This window comes from Chroicocephalus ridibundus, chromosome 4 (genome assembly GCF_963924245.1).
Source record: "Chroicocephalus ridibundus chromosome 4, bChrRid1.1, whole genome shotgun sequence".
Taxonomy (NCBI): domain Eukaryota; kingdom Metazoa; phylum Chordata; class Aves; order Charadriiformes; family Laridae; genus Chroicocephalus; species Chroicocephalus ridibundus.
In genome coordinates this window covers 29,915,412-29,932,187 of record NC_086287.1, presented here as the reverse complement: position 1 = coordinate 29,932,187, position 16,776 = coordinate 29,915,412, and the positions used below count along the sequence as shown (strand labels likewise).

The 16,776-nt window shown below is 39.4% G+C and overlaps 1 protein-coding gene across 1 annotated transcript; it reads left to right on the top strand.

The window, feature by feature from the left end:
- Positions 1-70: 70 nt before the first annotated feature.
- On the top strand, positions 71-10,638 carry PNN (pinin, desmosome associated protein). The gene is made up of 9 exons (XM_063332838.1): positions 71-506; positions 791-862; positions 1,739-1,807; positions 2,941-3,013; positions 3,098-3,192; positions 5,145-5,220; positions 6,783-6,938; positions 7,021-7,159; positions 8,242-10,638. The coding sequence occupies exons 1-9, from the start codon at positions 394-396 to the stop codon at positions 9,528-9,530; spliced, it is 2,082 nt and encodes a 693-aa protein (XP_063188908.1). The 5' UTR covers positions 71-393; the 3' UTR covers positions 9,531-10,638.
- Positions 10,639-16,776: the final 6,138 nt, after the last annotated feature.

Here is a 16,776-nt window from a genome sequence, read left to right as displayed (position 1 = left end):
GCGTCCCGGGTGGGTGGGGATAAGCGTCCTCGGAGTGGCTTTCTGATTGGGCTACGGGAAAATGACGCCTTGAGTTCTCATTAGCTCTGGGCAATGTCAATCCTTCGGTTGATTCGCAGGGCTTGGCAGGCAGAGGCTCCCGCTAGTTGGTCGGCCGAGATGCCAGTCTGCCTGCGGGCCCTGATGATTGGTAAGCGCCTTCTCGGCGGGGCGAGCCCTTTCCTCTGATGGCCGCTTATTGGCGGTCGGAGGGGACGACCGAGGGGGCTATTGGCTGCGCTCTCCCGGCCCGCGGCTGCCGGCGTGGTGGGCGGGGCCCTCTCCCCCCTGCCTCCCCCCCATTACCCAGCGGTGCCTTGCGCTGGGCCCCGGGTAGGCCGCGCTGCGGGCGGGATGGCGGTGGCGGTGCGCGCGCTGCAGGAGCAGCTGGAGAAGGCCAAGGAGAGCCTCAAGCACGTGGACGAGAATATCCGCAAGCTCACGGGACGGGACCCCAATGACGTGAGGTGCGGCGTGGTGGCGGGGAACGGCCCGGCGGGGGGGAACGGGAGCGGCCGGGCCGGGGTGGGAGTGAGGGGAGCTGGCGTGTCCTCTGTGAGGGGGGCGAGTGAGGGGGAGGAAGGCCGCTGCGCCTGCGGTGGGTGGGGGTGTGGAGGACACGCACGCACAACTGTGGGGTTTCGTGAGGGAACGGTCGTGGCCGCGGGCACCTCAGCGGCTCCCTGCAGCGGCTCAGGGAGGGGGGGGTGGCGGGGCAGGAAGCCCTAACGGTGCCCGCCGTCTCTTGCAGGCCCCCTCAAAACAGACTGCTAGCCATCACAGGCCCTGGTGGAGGTAGAGGGCGTGGGAGCTTATTGCTGAGGTAAGGAGCTGCAGGCGCGGGCGGGGGGGGGTTCTTCACCCCTTTACCCGGGCATTGGTTTGCTGTTCTTAGGCTGGGGTGGTTTATGTTTCTCATCTCGTTGCTCGTCGTACTGCTATTTGAGTAAGCAGGCACCGAAGCTGGCCTGCAGGGCATGTGGGGTTTTATATCACCACATGAAATATAAAGTACCTCCTCGTTCTCAGTTATAACAAGTTTAAACCGGTGGTTTTCCCTACGCCTTTCAGCCGTTAGCCTAAAAAATAAGGGGAAGCATCAAATTTAAGGGAGGACCTTGTTGCTTTGAAATCACTCAAAATCAATCACTCAGTAATTAAGAAGGTGATAGCTGTTCCAGGAAGAGTAGAAAGAGTTGAAGTTATCAGAAATTTTAAAACATACGTAGGTAAAACCGCTAGTGTTTTGTTGTAGGCTTGCTTTTTTTTTTTCTTTTTTTCCTCCTTTTCTCCACTCTCTCCCCCCAAGTAGAGTGAAAAGGCCAATTTTTGTTTAGTAGTTCTTTCCTAATGGAGTATGTAGTGAGATTTTTTTGTTGAATTTCAATACTGAACTGCTGGTTAAAGCTTAATACATCTTGAAAACTATTGCAGATATGAATGCTTGAACATAACAGGGCTCCTTGATTTAGTGTAGCTACTCAATTAAATAAGTGCAGAAATGCAGATTTAAATTAGTTGGTCCACAAGCAGTACATTTAAACACTTTATTGCAGTAGTAACAGTAAGTGATGATAGATCCGAGGAAAGTGCATTGGTACATCATGATCACAAAGCCAAAATACAGGATTGTGCAGGTTTAAGGTTGACCTAGGGGTTAGCCTAACTTGTTCTGAGATCACAAGTGTTTTCTTTTTAGGCGTGGATTCTCGGATAGTGGAGGAGGACCCCCAGCCAAACAGAGGGATCTTGAAGGGGCATCCAGTAGGTATGTGCAAAAACTGATGCAGAGAGCTTGCTTTATCAGAATGAGAATTTATAGCAGTAAATTTAAAATGCTTAGATTCAATAACTGATGAGTTTCACTATCTTCAGAAATTACATATTCAAGACTTGTTGGAAATATATTTGAATGCTAGCAATTGATGGTGGTAAAGTCTTTTTTCTTTTTCTTTCATACCTTATGGCAATATAAATATTATAGCAATAATATAAAGATAGAGCAATACAAAGATTCTTGGAGTTTTCTGTTTTACTTGGTCTACAGTGTGCTATATTATATTCTGCTTAATAAACTAGATTTATCCTACAGGAGACACAAATTGAATTACAATTGAGATCTGTTCAATACATTAAATGTGTACAGTGTGACAATAGATTCAGATTTTGAACTTTCACATTTGGATGCAGATCAGTCAGATGTGACCAATTATAGTGAGCTTCATTCTATGGGCACTTACATGCAATGGTAGTTCTTGACTAAAGGAAGGCTTGCTCTTGAATTTTTAAGTTAACACAAAATGAATACTGTGAAACGGCTTTACCAGTTGTAAAGCTGAGAGTGAAAGCTGAAAATAACTTTTATTTAACACACTGCATAGTTGTTCTTTGTTAAAGCCTCAGTTCATCCAAGTTCTCAGGTCCTAAGTGCTCTGTCCCTCCTCACCCGTTTTCTTGCTATTTGGCTTAAATAGCAATTCCCATTTGAAAAATCATACCAACCTTTATATCTTGACGCATTTAAATCTGTCTCACAATCCCCATATACCAGTAGCCATTTTAGAGATTTTGGGGTGGAAAAAAAAGTGCAAACATTTAAAAACAAAAAATAAATTCTAAAGGTATTCTATAAAGTAAAATATGGTAGTAGTGTGGACTCTTCTGTTTTACTTCACTGTTCAAGTTGTATTAAAACTTAACTGCTTTCTCTCACTGGTTTTTACCAACAGTAGCTTCTGTCTGTAAGATGCTACTTACTGGCCATTGGAACGGTGGGGAGATTTTTACTGGAAGCATTGGTTCTTCTGACTAGATACGCAGATTTGTATTTTTTTTATGTTAGATCAGATGCTGTCCTAAATATATGTTCTCTAGTGACCGCTAATGTTTTTTCTTCCTCAGGCTGGGTGGAGAACGTCGGACAAGAAGAGAATCACGCCAAGAAAGCGACGGAGAGGATGATGATATTAAAAAGGTAATATATGGTAAATGGAGCCCTGCAGGAAGAACCTTGCTTATCTGGAACACAAAGAAAGTAGTTTGTTTTTCTTTGTTGTAGCCAGCGTTGCCATCTTCTGTTGTGGCTACCTCCAAAGAGCGAACACGTCGAGACCTTATACAAGATCAAAATATGGATGAGAAAGGAAAACAAAGGTATGCAGAAATCTCTTCAAGCACTGATGTGGTACTTTTGAGTGCTAGGATAGGAAGTAGCTTTAGATTTAAAAAGTATTATACAGGTGCTATTATGTATCAAAGATGATGTTCATGAGGTACCATAATGGTATAAAATTGATTTTTAAAAAATATTCTCTCAAAATATTTAACAGCAGTAACAACACTTTGTTCACGTAACTGACAGGGGTTCTGCTTCTCAGGCCACCTACAGGAATAGACTTGTTAGTGCTATTGTAACTGATTGTCTTTGAGTCAGACAAAAATACATAGCTTCATTGGTTACTTAACATTATGGACTGCTACAGTTGTTTTCGTACATCATTTATTTTGTTGGCTGAAGGAGGCTTTTGGGTGTGGGTTTTTCCCTTTTTTCTTTTAATGCAGTAGTTCCATCGTGTGTTTCTTTTACTACTTTTAGGCTCGTTATTGTGTGCTCAGTCTGACCTTCCTTTTGCTCGCTTCTTTTTAAATTCCTTCTGTGTTTTATCTCCTTTTTCCTATATTTTATTTGTGTCAGGGTAGCTTATAAAAGTTCTTGCTGAAATGTAGCTCTATTGGGAAGAGGTGTTGGAAGAGCAAATTTGCAACTGTGTCTAGCCTCTTGGACTCCATCCCCTTCAGTCTGTAACTCACCTGGTGCAATAATAATCCATACCTCAAATAAATAGAAGAGTGAGAGCTGGAATAAGGAACTATAGAGAGTTTCTCTGAAAAGGAGCACAGATCATTTAGCACAGGAAAGGCACTTTGCTTGCTTTTACAGTTATAGCAGCACTAACGCGCTGCTGTTGCTTCCATCGCTGGTTTCCAGCTGCTTTCCTCACAGAATGACTTTCCAAATTCTTAGTGGACTTCCTAGAGCTTCAGTCACTAAAAGTTTGTTTCCTCAAAATTGCAGCTTTACCATTTTGCACTTCAGTAGTCTTCTGGGGAGATGAGAAAAACAGTGTTGATCTCTGTGACTTGTGGTGGAAAAAGGCTCTTTAGGAGGACAGCATCCATTGAATTCTTGATTTTGCTCAACATCTTCTGGGATGTCATTCATATACAAATACATTTTGAGTAGTCTCTAGCTCTCGATTCTTTATTTGTTCCTGTTTCTACTGTTTAGTATACAAGTACCTTTACCTTTCCATGTCAGGTTTGTACCACTGTAGTAGAGTGGTACTGAGCGAAGAGAGTAGCATTTCTTTTCTCTTTTAATTAGGTAAAAGTTCAAGGTGAATAAGAGAGCCTGCGGCTTGCTGTAAAGCCTTAATTTGGGATTAAACGGAAAGAAAGAAAAGGTGCTGAAATTCAATAAATTAGTTCATGTTCAGAAGAAAGGAATTCCTTGAAGAATTTTACTTATCTAAGTTTTCTCAAACAACGCTTAACTGGATGAGAGCAATTCTGCTTTCATTCCATAGCGCAGTGTCTCATTGTAGAAGATATCGTTAGGCAAACTGTGACAGATAAGCTTTCACTCCTCTGTGCCTCCATTTCTCCTTAATCCTCTGAGCTGGGCAGGAAGCGGGGGGGTATGTTTTTCAGAAAGACCAATGACCTTCCAGTTCCTTGTTGATCGCTTACACTGTATTTAATCAGCCTTTTCTTCAGTGCTCTCTGTTTTTGAATATTTTTTTTTGTTTCCTTTGTGTCATTATTTCCAGATGTAAAATGTGCAGGCTTCCAATTTTCCCAGTGCTAACCATGCTATATTACAGATAGGAGTTGTGTCTTACTCTTAAACAAAATATGATGTGTCACTATAAATTATATCCTTGACTGTCGGCGTTGCCAATATGTGTTCTATTGCTAATGGCCTTGAGTAATACTGAGCCTTTAAAAATAAACATCTCTGAGGTGGAAAGTTGCTCTGATTGTTTATGCAAATAAAAATCCTGGTACTTTAACTGAATCTCAAGCTTCTTTTTGCTTTTATTCAGGAATCGACGTATATTTGGCTTGTTGATGGGCACACTTCAAAAATTTAAGCAGGAGTCCACAGTTGCTACTGAGAAGGTACTTATTTTTAGTTCTATCAGATTGTAAATAAAGCAAAATTGTGTGATTAAGCTGCTTCAAATAGGAATGAAAATTCCCCGTGGTGTAGGTTGCAGGTGCAACAAATTGGTAAGAGTGCATGTAGGTTTTTGTTTACTTTAGTGGAATTGAGGTGGGAGGCAGGAATGGGACTCTTAATAATTTCATAACTTTACACTATGTCTGACCGTTGCAGAAGTGAAAAGACAGTGTTTTGTTGATTTTTTTTTTTCTTAAATTTCTGTACAATTTTAAAGCATGTAAAACACAAAATAGATTCTCTTTTCTTGTTTACATTATTTGGGGATCATTTCAAAGTAAATGGAATTTAATCAGGTAACTATTTAATAGGTCATAGGCTTCTGTAAATAATGGTGATTCAGTGTTGCTGAAGGAATGCCTACCCTGATGTGTTCCAGATGTTTAAATTAACCAAGTATACAGAAATGTATGGTTGTATTACGCTATCTGTTTGACTACAAATGTCTTCCCCCTCCCGGTATAGATAACAAGAATTCCTGTTTTTAAGAAATGGGTATGCAATTGTACTGAAGTGAAGGCTTTGCATAGTTCAGTGGTAACTTCAAAAAACTTGTATATAGGATGGTGGTAATGTTATTCCTAGTATGTCCATTTAAATTGTGGAGGGTATGGTATTTGCTTACTGTTGCCCTAAATGGGTTGTTCAGTTAATACTAACAACCTTTAGATCAAAAAAAGGCTTTGAAAGTTCTACTTTCAGAAGTCCAGTGGAAGCAGATACAAAGTCATTAAACTTAAAGCCTTTTCTGTGTAGTGTTAGCATAGCTGGCCTGCAGTGTTGGTATTGATTTCAGATTCAGTATTTGGATATCCTGCTGGTTTATCTACCTTGTCATGTAGCGCATGAGAAAGGACCAAAGTTCTCTGTTGCCTGCTTGCCTTTCGAACAAGAAACTATTGATTAGGATGGTCTAGAAACATGGAGTCTTTGTCTAATTTATAGCAGTATGTGTTTGCATAAAGAGACTTTGGGGAGTTACTGCTCTTTGCAATATTTTCCTGAGAATTCGTATACGCATTGTTCTCTTCATACATAAGAACTTACTATAAATCAAAGTAGAGGCCTAAGGAGTTTTATGACAGCTATTTTTTTTGTCCAGGCAGTAAATTTTTTTTTTTAGACAACTATTGTACAATCTAAGCATATGGCTGTCTAGGAAATAGAAACAGGGCATTGCTGGATTACAGTAATATATCTAATCAGCAATGAATATCCTGGAAGCATTCACAATGTAATTTGTTTTATTGATCCAAATTGAATGATAGAAAATCAGACGAATCCACAGGGGCCCGTAATTTTATAGCTAACCCACAAAAAATGAGGTGCCAGCAAGCAATGACACTCTTTTCTTCCACTACCTGTAATTTAGGAGATATTTCTTACTGTGTTTCTAGGAATGCCTTTAATGGTGTAAATAATTCAAAATTTTAATTGAACCGAACTAGAACACTTTGTTGATTTAGAAAAAATATGTAATATACTTCTTTCCTTATCTTAGCAAAAGAGACGACAAGAAATTGAACAAAAACTTGAAGTGCAGGCAGAGGAAGAAAGAAAGCAAGTTGAAAACGAAAGGCGAGAACTATTTGAAGAAAGACGTGCTAAACAAACAGAGCTGCGGTTACTGGAGCAAAAGGTTGAGCTTGCTCAGTTGGTGAGTTTTAGTTTTGCTCTTGGTATTTGTCTTGTTTAAACTATTCTTGTGTATCTCAGGGTTATTTTCTTTCACTTCTCAGCAAGAAGAATGGAATGAACATAACGCTAAAATAATTAAATACATAAGAACGAAGACAAAACCCCATTTATTCTACATACCTGGCAGAATGTGTCCTGCTACACAGAAGCTGATGGAAGAGTCACAGAAAAAGATGAATGGTAAGTGGTCTTGGTGATACAAAGGCCCTTGTTCTTGCCTCCCTTTTGATGTTTGCTGTACAAATTTCTTTTAAGTTTTTAAGTGTCTCTGCTCTAATACATTGATTTCATGGTTAGGACAAACTGTATGTTCTTGCACGGGTGTTCATCATAAGTGAACGTTACTCTTTCAGTGACTTATTTTTATGTCGGATGAGCTTTGGTTCTCTTACAAGAAGTCAAAAGAGGTGTATGAATAATCTCAGAGGTATGTGTTTAAAACATAGTCCTTTATATCAGGTTTAGTACCCAGATGTATGCCAGTGCAGCAACTTAGTTTTTGAGAAGGCAGATTCTATGGATTGAAGACCCAAGGAAATGCAGTTTTTTCAGGTTTTTACAAAGGAATTGAGAAGCGTTTTCTTAAGCACAGCACTAGAATTTTATGATGATTTTTTTTTACCTTAATGTGTGTTCATTTCTGTTTCACAGGATGACTATATTTTTCTTTTGGAAAACAATTTAAAATACTGCAGTCGCTGGTAGTCCTACTGTTCTTTTTTATTAAACTGAAAAAGTATTGTGTTGTGGGTTTTGTTTGTGTTTTTGTTTTTTTCTTATGGAGCTTTTCTTCCTTGTGTGGGGTTGGGGGGTAAGAGAAGCTAGCTCACCTGTCTGAATACCTTACATTATTTAAGCTTTCTTAATACCTAACCAGCTTTTTGCTGATTCTTACTGTCTTTTGTTTACCTTAGGAAGTATAACCATGTTAATATATAAATACCAGGAAATTAAGGTATTATTTTGATATACTGTTGGTTGGATTGATTTTAATAAAGGCAAAAACTCTTTTTGTTAGCTTAGATTTAGGACTTTACTGTTCTGATACTCAACTGAGCTGACTATCCCTTTTGCTTTGTTTTCTTAAGGTAACTAGCAGTCTTTGTCATTATGCATGAATGGCTTGCTCCTTCACAGTGAATAAGGATGCAGTATTTATAAGTTAAAACAATTTGACAACTTACTAGCTTATAGTTAAGGGGAAAATAGACTTCAGTGTCTGTAGATTATCTGAAACTATTATTTGTGCGTTTATTCCCTAGCAATCTTTGAAAGCAGGCGAAATGAATTTGCAGAGCAGATTAACAAAATGGAGGCCAGGCCCAGAAGACAATCTGTGAAGGAAAAAGAACAGCAGGAGGTGCAGAATGAAGAAAAGAAGGAAGAACAGAACAAGGAGCAGGAAGAGGGTAAGGTGGTTCAGCAGGTGGAAGAGTTGGAGACAGGTAATCAGCACAATGATGTAGAAATGGAGGAGGCAGGGGAGGAAAAGGGAAAAATAGGTTCAGGGCATAGCGATGCAGAGAAAGAACAGGAAGAGGATGAACAGAAACATGAAATGGAGATTAAAGTAGAAGAGACTACTGAGGTGAGGGAGAATGACAAGCAAGAGGATGGTCAGCATGAAGAGGTCACTGTAGTAAAAGAGGAAAGTGAAAACATTCAGCCAGTGGATAATGAGCAGGATGTGGCTGAAATGAATGAGGCAGATAGTGTAGAACCTGTAGAAAATGAAAATGGCAAAGAAGTGGAACCAGAAACAGAGTGTGATGCTCAAACAGAGAAAGCATGTAGTGATCCTTCTCCTGAGAAGGAGAAAGGAATTAAAGCAGAAATTGAAGCTGAACCTGAAGAAAAACAGGAGAAGGCACCTGAAGCTCAGCCAGAACCGGTGGCTGAGGCTCTTTCTCAGCCACAGTCTGTGCCGCTGCCACAGTCACCTCAGTTGTCTCAGGCCACTCAGGATACAGAGCCCCCGGCAGACAAGGATGAAAATGCTGTGGTGTCTGTAAAGGTGGTTGAGGCACAGACAGAGCAGAGTCAGGCACCGAGTGTAGAAATTAAGAGTAAGACTAGGAGTAGAAGCAGGGGTAGGGCAGGGAACAAAACTGGTAAGAGTCATAGCCGTAGTAGCAGCAGCAGTAGCAGCAGTAGTACTTCAAGCAGCACTACTAGTGGAAGTAGTTCCAGCACTGGCAGCAGTAGCAGTCGGAGTAGTTCCACCAGCAGCAGCACTACAAGTGGAAGTACTAGCAGGGACACTAGTAGCAGTAGCTCTACCAGTAGTGAAAGTCGAAGTCGAAGCCGAGGAAGAGGGCATAACAGAGATAGAAAACGCAGAAGGAGCACGGACAGGAAGCGAAGGGATGCTTCAGGAGTAGATAGAAGTCACAAGTCCTCAAAAGGTGGTAGCAGAGATACCAAAAGCTCAAAGGATAAAAGTTCAAGATCTGACAGAAAGAGGTCTATTTCAGAAAGTAGTCGGTCAGGCAAGAGAACTTCACGGAGTGAAAGAGACCGTAAATCAGACAGGAAAGACAAAAGGCGTTAACAGAAGAGACCAAGCTTGCTTAGCCTAATCTTTGCAGCAGAAGATTATTTGAGTGAAAGGATTCCTTGTAAGGAGGAGGAGAAGGCTGCCTTAAGAATTGCATGCTGTAAAAAATCTTTTGGAAAAATGCAGACTGTTTACCAGGCATTCTTGTACTTTTTACATAATTTTGTAAAAGGTTACTTACCAAAATTGTGTGAAGTTCCTGAAAATGTAAAAATAAAAGATTAACACTCCTTTGCATCTTTTTTTAAATATCCTGTACTCATTAAGATCCTCTGTATATTTTAATAGGTAAACCTTTAAGTAGGTGTGATCACTTCTTCTGTATCATACACTTTTTTTTTGTAGAAATAAATGTGCATTTTAAATAAATTGTTTGAGATGTCCTGTTGACAATTAAATTCCCCGTTTAGATCATACATAGGGAGGCAATGTTGCAGGAAGCCTAAAATTTTCCTTTTCCCCTCTATTCTATTCCTTGAAAGAATGGGAATCTTAAGACCCAGTAAAGGGAGTAATCTCTCCAGTGCTGGGTAGGAAAGGAAAGTAATAGATTTGGATCTATACCTTTTGTTTTCTTCTGTAATCACAAGCTCTTACTCAACTCTATCTTCCAGTTTTATAAAACTTCTTCCTATTCATAGGCAAGCAGTGATGAAATGGGAATGTTAACACTGGCCGAAATAGCTCAAGTTAGTCTGGAATACCACTCTTAGCTGCTTCCTTAAGGTGCTTTGTTAGTATTTACATCTGTGTTCTGGATACAGTTAATCTGTTTACTGATGTTCCTTGCTTTGATGGCCAGTGGAGGAAAGACTTCAGCTTGCTTCTCAACCAGGATTCTTTTTATTTTAGTTGCAGACTAATCTTTGATCCCTTCATACCACTAGGAATAAATACATTGCAGTGTTGGAGTTACCCGGGGCTACCTAATACTAATGTTGTGTGCGTGCAAGAATGCTTTCTGAATGTATTTAATACAACTTAAAGTGGTATGGTGTTATCTATGAAGGTGAATACTGTTTTTATATAATTTTGTATGGAAAACAATAACATCTGTCGCTCTGTTCTGTACATGTGCAAATAAATGTGGCTTTGTAGACTACTCTCTTGATGCCTATGATGTTTTCTATAACATGGGTGTATTACCCTAGTCTTTCTACACTTAAAGCATAAGTTATAATTCCAGGTGGCTGTACCTTAGAAGCTCTGTATCCAAAATTGTTCTTATAGGCTTTAACTAATGCCTATTAACTGAGTATGAAACACTGCTATAATCTGTCTTGTCTTGGCAGGGAGAGAATTCTCATATGCCAAATGGAGACCAGGAAGTCCTAGAAAGATTTCAGGCTGGAAATGACATGGAAGCTTATTTTAGTATACAAAATGCCATATATACCCATTTTTCTGGAACATAGAGCAGACTTTTGCAGAGTTCTGTTTTCGAGGGTATCAATTTTTGGATTTTTGCGTCTGAACTCAGAGTAGTGGCAGACTTCTGAAGTGCTGAACTTCCTGGTTTAAGGAAACATGTCTAGCAAGGGATGAAGCGGAGTGTTCCTTCAGCACAAATAGACACAGAGGGAAAGTTCCTCCGGCTTCCCCCTTCTCAACAAGTTCAGTACTTTATTCTGATTCTTCAGTCCCTTTGCTACTTCAGTATCCTCTCTGCCTCTGCTTCTCTACACCTAGGAATCATTTTTAGTTCTTGTCAGTAGTCTCCAACCATATTTTCCTTCCCTTCAGAGGAATGTGGTGGTTTACTGTGCTTTTCTTTTTTTTTCCTGAAGGACAAGCAAAAGTTCAAACGCCTTATTGAAGATGTTAAACACAGCAGTTTACCACAAGGAACAAAATTTTATACTGAGTAGTTGAGTAAATGTTACCGTTTTGCATGTTTCAACTAACTTCACATTTCAAATTGCCTTTGGAAGTAATTTTAATTTTGTCAATTAATTATATTTTTTTCCTAACATTGAGTGCTTTTAAGGTTTCTTATTTTGATCTTCATTGAGTGATTCAGTGCTGTAGTGTATTTACTGTACAGGTTTTAATGGCTGATACTGTAGTCATTATGCAAAGCTGAAGAAGTAGGTTGCTGGTCTGAAGCCACTGGTTTCAGAGGAGCAGGGTTTATAAAAACAACGTGGTGGGTCCTGGTAAATTAAATAGGGATTGGATTGATTATGTTGTTTGAGGCTATATTACAGGCAGCAATGTGATTTTGAGAAGGTGAAAATACTTTTGTTGCGTATGAAGCTGCTGATGTATTTGATAGTTTAACGTTTGTTAGCAGAAACTTACTGCCATGGTTAAACTGCTGTTAATTAATAGTTAGCCTTGCTAAATCTAAGCAGCTCAATGCAACCTAAACAGCGTGTGATAATTTCATAAGAATGAAGTTTGCTAAAAGCTATATATTCCAACCAATATTCCACTACAGAAATAGTATAAGATAGTAGTGTTCTATTAATACAATATTGTATAAACACCTGTGTCTTTATAAAGCAGTAGTATTTTTAGTAATTATTACATTTGCCCTCAAGGTCCCATCCTCTTACTCTGAAACAATTTCAGAGCTGTGGGATAGGGCTGAGACCATGGGTGCAATTTCCTTCCTGTGTTCCCGGTCTACTGTTTCAAAGAGCTGACAATTTCTAGACTGAATTTGATACAACAGATTGGAGCTTCTGAGAATTAAGTGCAGATAGCATTAGGGGTAGGAAATGATTAAAACACTTTCTTATTTCCCTTCCCCATAATGGTGAGTAAAGATCAAAGGACAAATACCTCGTTCTCTTTTCACTCAAGTAGTGTAGGAAAAGGAACAATCAAGAAGAAAAATTAAGCATGAAGTTGAGATGCTTTATGTGAGTGGGCAACATACCGTGTACGCTGTATGCCTGTCTTGTGGAGTGCTTCCATCAGATGGTCGCTTCTAGCTTTAAGTATAACTTTAGAAGATGGTTGGTTTTTTGGGATTTTGGGAGGTTTTTTGGAGCTTTTATACTATGCACTGACTTTACACCACTTACTTGTTGCCTTTCCTTCAGTCCTGATGCACAGCTAAACTGGAAGGCTCCAAGAATGTGGTTTTTTCCATGATGCTCCACTCGGAGTCCTTGTCAGAGTAGATTTTACGCAGATTGTTCATTAATTATAAGCTCAAACACGACTTTGTGTAAAAGGTACATCTCTTCAAATTCCTGCTTCTTTTCTTTACTTAAGGTGATGTCTTTGTGCTCCATTGTATGTATTCCAAGGAAAACTGAAAATAATTTTTCTGCAGAAAGTAGGTATTAGTGAACTAAACACACACACAGCAAATGTAATTTCCAAAACAAAAAAAAAAATTTGCAAATAGGTTTCTAGAGCATCTTTTGTTTATTGGGAAAGTAATGGTCTTGTGGTTAGGTCCCAGTTATAATTTTGAGATTCAGGTTCAGCTGCTGATTTTGTAGCAATTACTGTGGTACAACAGGACAAACCTATTCATTTTATGTATGTCCTAGATCTCTAAAATGAGTTTCCCTGCTCAGAAAAGTATGTCTCTGAGACTACATGATGGGATCAATTGTTGTGGCAGTGATGTATGAGTAATATACAGAGATCTGTGTTTTGGAGGATATAATTTTGCTCTTTCAGACTTTTTTTTCTTTTCTCATCTCAATTTTATAGCAATGCTGTGTTTTACCACAAACCTTGTTCAGGCAGTTGTTATTAGGTGACAGTGTTCTATTATATGGCAAAACGTGAGGCATTCAAAGCTGGCAAACGTATTATCAAGATTCAAAGTAATATAAGTCACGAGCTCCATGATTTTCTAGAAATGCAGTTAGTTGTCATGCTCGTAACTGGTTTTGTAATAGGGAAGCAATAATGGCTTTTTCTTACTTTTGTTATTCTGGCTAAGAAAGTTGATTTAAACCTGGATGATGAACAACTGTTACCTGTTTAGATTTGGCTAACTGTAAGAGTGAATTAATGTTCCTTTTCTTCCTTTTGACTTATTAATTTTTAAAAGATACTTGTTTAAAAAAAATGTTTTTGGCATGACATTTGATTCAACGTGAAAGTTGATCTGTATTTTCATCCAAACATCCTAAGTCAAGAGAACTATATTTTTAAAGTGCTTTTGCCATGGACTTTATTCTTCCATGTATTAGTGCAATATTCTACACTGTGAAACCCTACATTCCGTATGGAGCTTTTTGGTGCTAATCATAAAAATATAGCCAAAGCTGTATATACTGATGTTATTATAAAATAGGTGTTGACTTTTATGTACTTAAAAAACTTTTGCCGACTTATGATTTGCTTAGGGATCTTGATTGTTAATGCAGATACTGAATAGTCTAGGAAATGCAACATCTCTTGTACTTACACAAAATCATGTCTTAAAAGAGCCATCTAGTGTGCCATGGTACTCGGTTTATTTAAATTACACCGTTTATTGTGAGTTGATCCTTCTGTGAATTTTAATACATCATTAGGGATCTCTGCGTTTCTAGCTCGGTAGTTAAAGTTACTAAGATGTCACTGCAAATAAGAAGTTAATAGTTTCATCCTAACGAAAGCTGTTGGAAATAGACCTTACTCATTCATTAGCATCGAATGTATAATAGTACTCACATTTGTTGCTTCAGTTCCACAGAACAGCAATTAACTGGAGTCTCACTCTATCTGCTATAAAGCTTTCAACTTTGTCCTTTGGAAGCCAGCTATGATAAACTCCATGAGTCTTTACCTTTGACTTTAGTTCAAAGGTGATTAGAAGTTACATTTGTATAACATTTGCAAGTATAGGATTTACACCTAGAAGAAAAGAAGATTTAATGTAAATATGACTTATTGAAGTTACTTGAGGAACAAATAACAGGGAACAGAGATCACAATGAGTGATGCCCAGAATAACTTGAAAATTGCAGATGTAGATTAAACTGAGTAGCTTGGATGATCTGCAACATTTTATGTACATATAAAGACGAGAGTTAGTTTGGGTATCCATATGAAGCTGAAGTCAGAGCCATTTTCAGGGCTATTTTGACAAATACAATAACAACGTGCAGATCTCAAGGTGTGGGTCTGATCATTTGTCCTACCACACAAACTTACTGAAGTATGTAATTTTAGGTATCAGAATACCTGGCTTTTCCATTTTTAGGTGAATCGGCTTTATGTTGCCAGGCTGGAAAAGGGAATACTAACCTTTCTAGGCCTGTTATTGGGTTTTGTCCCATGTTTCCTGGCTGGCGTGCAACATTATGAAAGACTCTTGACCAGTTGTTAAATTGGTGGGATAAAAATTTTGTCCTTTTTTTGATATTGTACAACACAGTATATACTGGAGGGACTCGCTCTACAAATTTATTGTATATTCTGTTTCACTCATCTGTCCTAATCTGTAGAGACTTGGGAATGGAGAAAAAAAGAAAAAGAAAAAAAAAAAAAGGAAAAGGAAGACAGGCTTTTTTTTTTTTCTCAGCAGGTTTCTTTGCATTTGTCATGTTTTAGCTGCTTGGTATTCCATTTCTCCCCTTTCACCTCCTACAGATAAATCTAGAGGACCCCAGGGAAGGTCCCCAGTCACTGGCCCTCTAAGGAACACAAGATCCAGGGGGGTGGAGAGAATGTTGATGGTTGATGCTGGGGATGGGGCTGCACCAAAGCTAGTCAGGAGCGAGTTGGGAGGGCTGATTTGTAGTGTATTTTTCCCTGGTGCAGAGGACGGCATTCTGGCGGATTACCTAACAGCAGAGGCAGCTGGTGTCCCGCGTCATAGGATAGGCCCGTCTGACTACCAGGTCATGCGGCAAAGGAAGGGGCCAAAGTGTTAGATTGCAACTGGAGGAGATGTCATCTACTGCGATCTTTTTGTTTGCAGGACGTTGCTGGTTAATGTGACCCTGGCTCACTTTGTGCCTCGGGTAGATGATCTGTTTGCTGGCTCGGTAGATCAGGCTGAGCACCGGTGTCTGGCAGGTTTCAGTTGAGGAGCAGGAGGGAGCAGGGGGCTATGCTGCAAGTAGGACACAGCTTAGGTTCGTGGAAAGAGAAAGCAGAGCGAATTCTGCATGAGTCACACTCAGGACTGAAGGAGGGGCAGGCCTGCTAGAAAGCAAATATCATCAGGCTGGGAAGGAATGCAGGTTCTTGGGGCACTACCAAGGAGAGAGAGAGAAGAGGCTACCCTATGCAGGAGAGTGGGAAAGGAAAGGTAAAGCCCCTTTGTAGGTCAATTAGACATACTGTGTTTAGGTGACCATGGAAGTGCAGGACGATGACATGAAGCCTTTGAAGCAAAGCCTACTTCTAATACAAACCTCTCCGCAAAATTTCATTTAGAGCACAACTTCCTACCCATGTAACCAGTGTACAACTCCCTGCATAATTACCACTTTAAAGCATAACCTGTATTAGAGAAAACATTATTTATAACTCCATAGTGGATAATAGGTTGCTAAGAAACAGAGGGTGTTCCTTAAAAAGCAGGACATATCATCTGCTTAGCTTTGGTATATTTCTTTGTGACACATGGTGTAGAGATAGCATATGGATTTTCTAGTTGTCTGAAGAGTCTGAAAACTGCCAAGCACCTTTAAAAGATGTTGGAGTTAAGTAAGCATTCCCTATGCTAAAGGATTGTGCTTGGCATATGTAGTGCATGAGAAAACTCCAAAAGAGTACGTGGGAAAAAATTTCTGTTCCACGTTCCCAATGACCACCTATCTAAATCCTAATCTAAAACACAACAGTGTACACAAAATACAGTGTATCAAACAAAAAAAAAAAGCTAGAAAATCGTCAGCAGCTGTATTAGCAACCATGCAAATCAATATAAGCCTAAAATTGATAGTCCATCTTAAAATCAAATGGAAGATGTATATTAAAAGTGCATTCATAATCCAGAAAAAATTCTAATACAGCTCTTGTTGAATTTCCCCTAACACAATCTTCCACAAACTCAGTAGGAAGAACCTATCTGATAGAGGCTAAATTGTGATGTGACCAGAACTAGTTTCTTTGTATTCAAAACCTCAGTCTAGCTATCAGAACATAGTTAATTATTAAACGTACGTGTATAATCAGAACACCTGACTTTGCAAATTGTTAGCAGGTTAGGATAGTGTACTTCTGTTTAAGCAGATGAGAGAAGGAAAACAGGTTTATAAGTTTATTTGCAATGTTTTGTTAGGCAAAGAAAAACAACGTAGACCTTGCTAACCACACATTGATGCAGCTT

Coding starts and splice junctions, on each gene's coding strand:
- PNN (XM_063332838.1), top strand. CDS start 394: ATGGCGGTGGCGGTGCGCGCGCTGCAGGAGCAGCTGGAGAAGGCCAAG. Junction 1,808..2,940: donor CTTGAAGGGGCATCCAGTAG/GTATGTGCAAAA, acceptor TTTCTTCCTCAG/GCTGGGTGGAGAACGTCGGA. Junction 7,160..8,241: donor GTCACAGAAAAAGATGAATG/GTAAGTGGTCTT, acceptor TTTATTCCCTAG/CAATCTTTGAAAGCAGGCGA.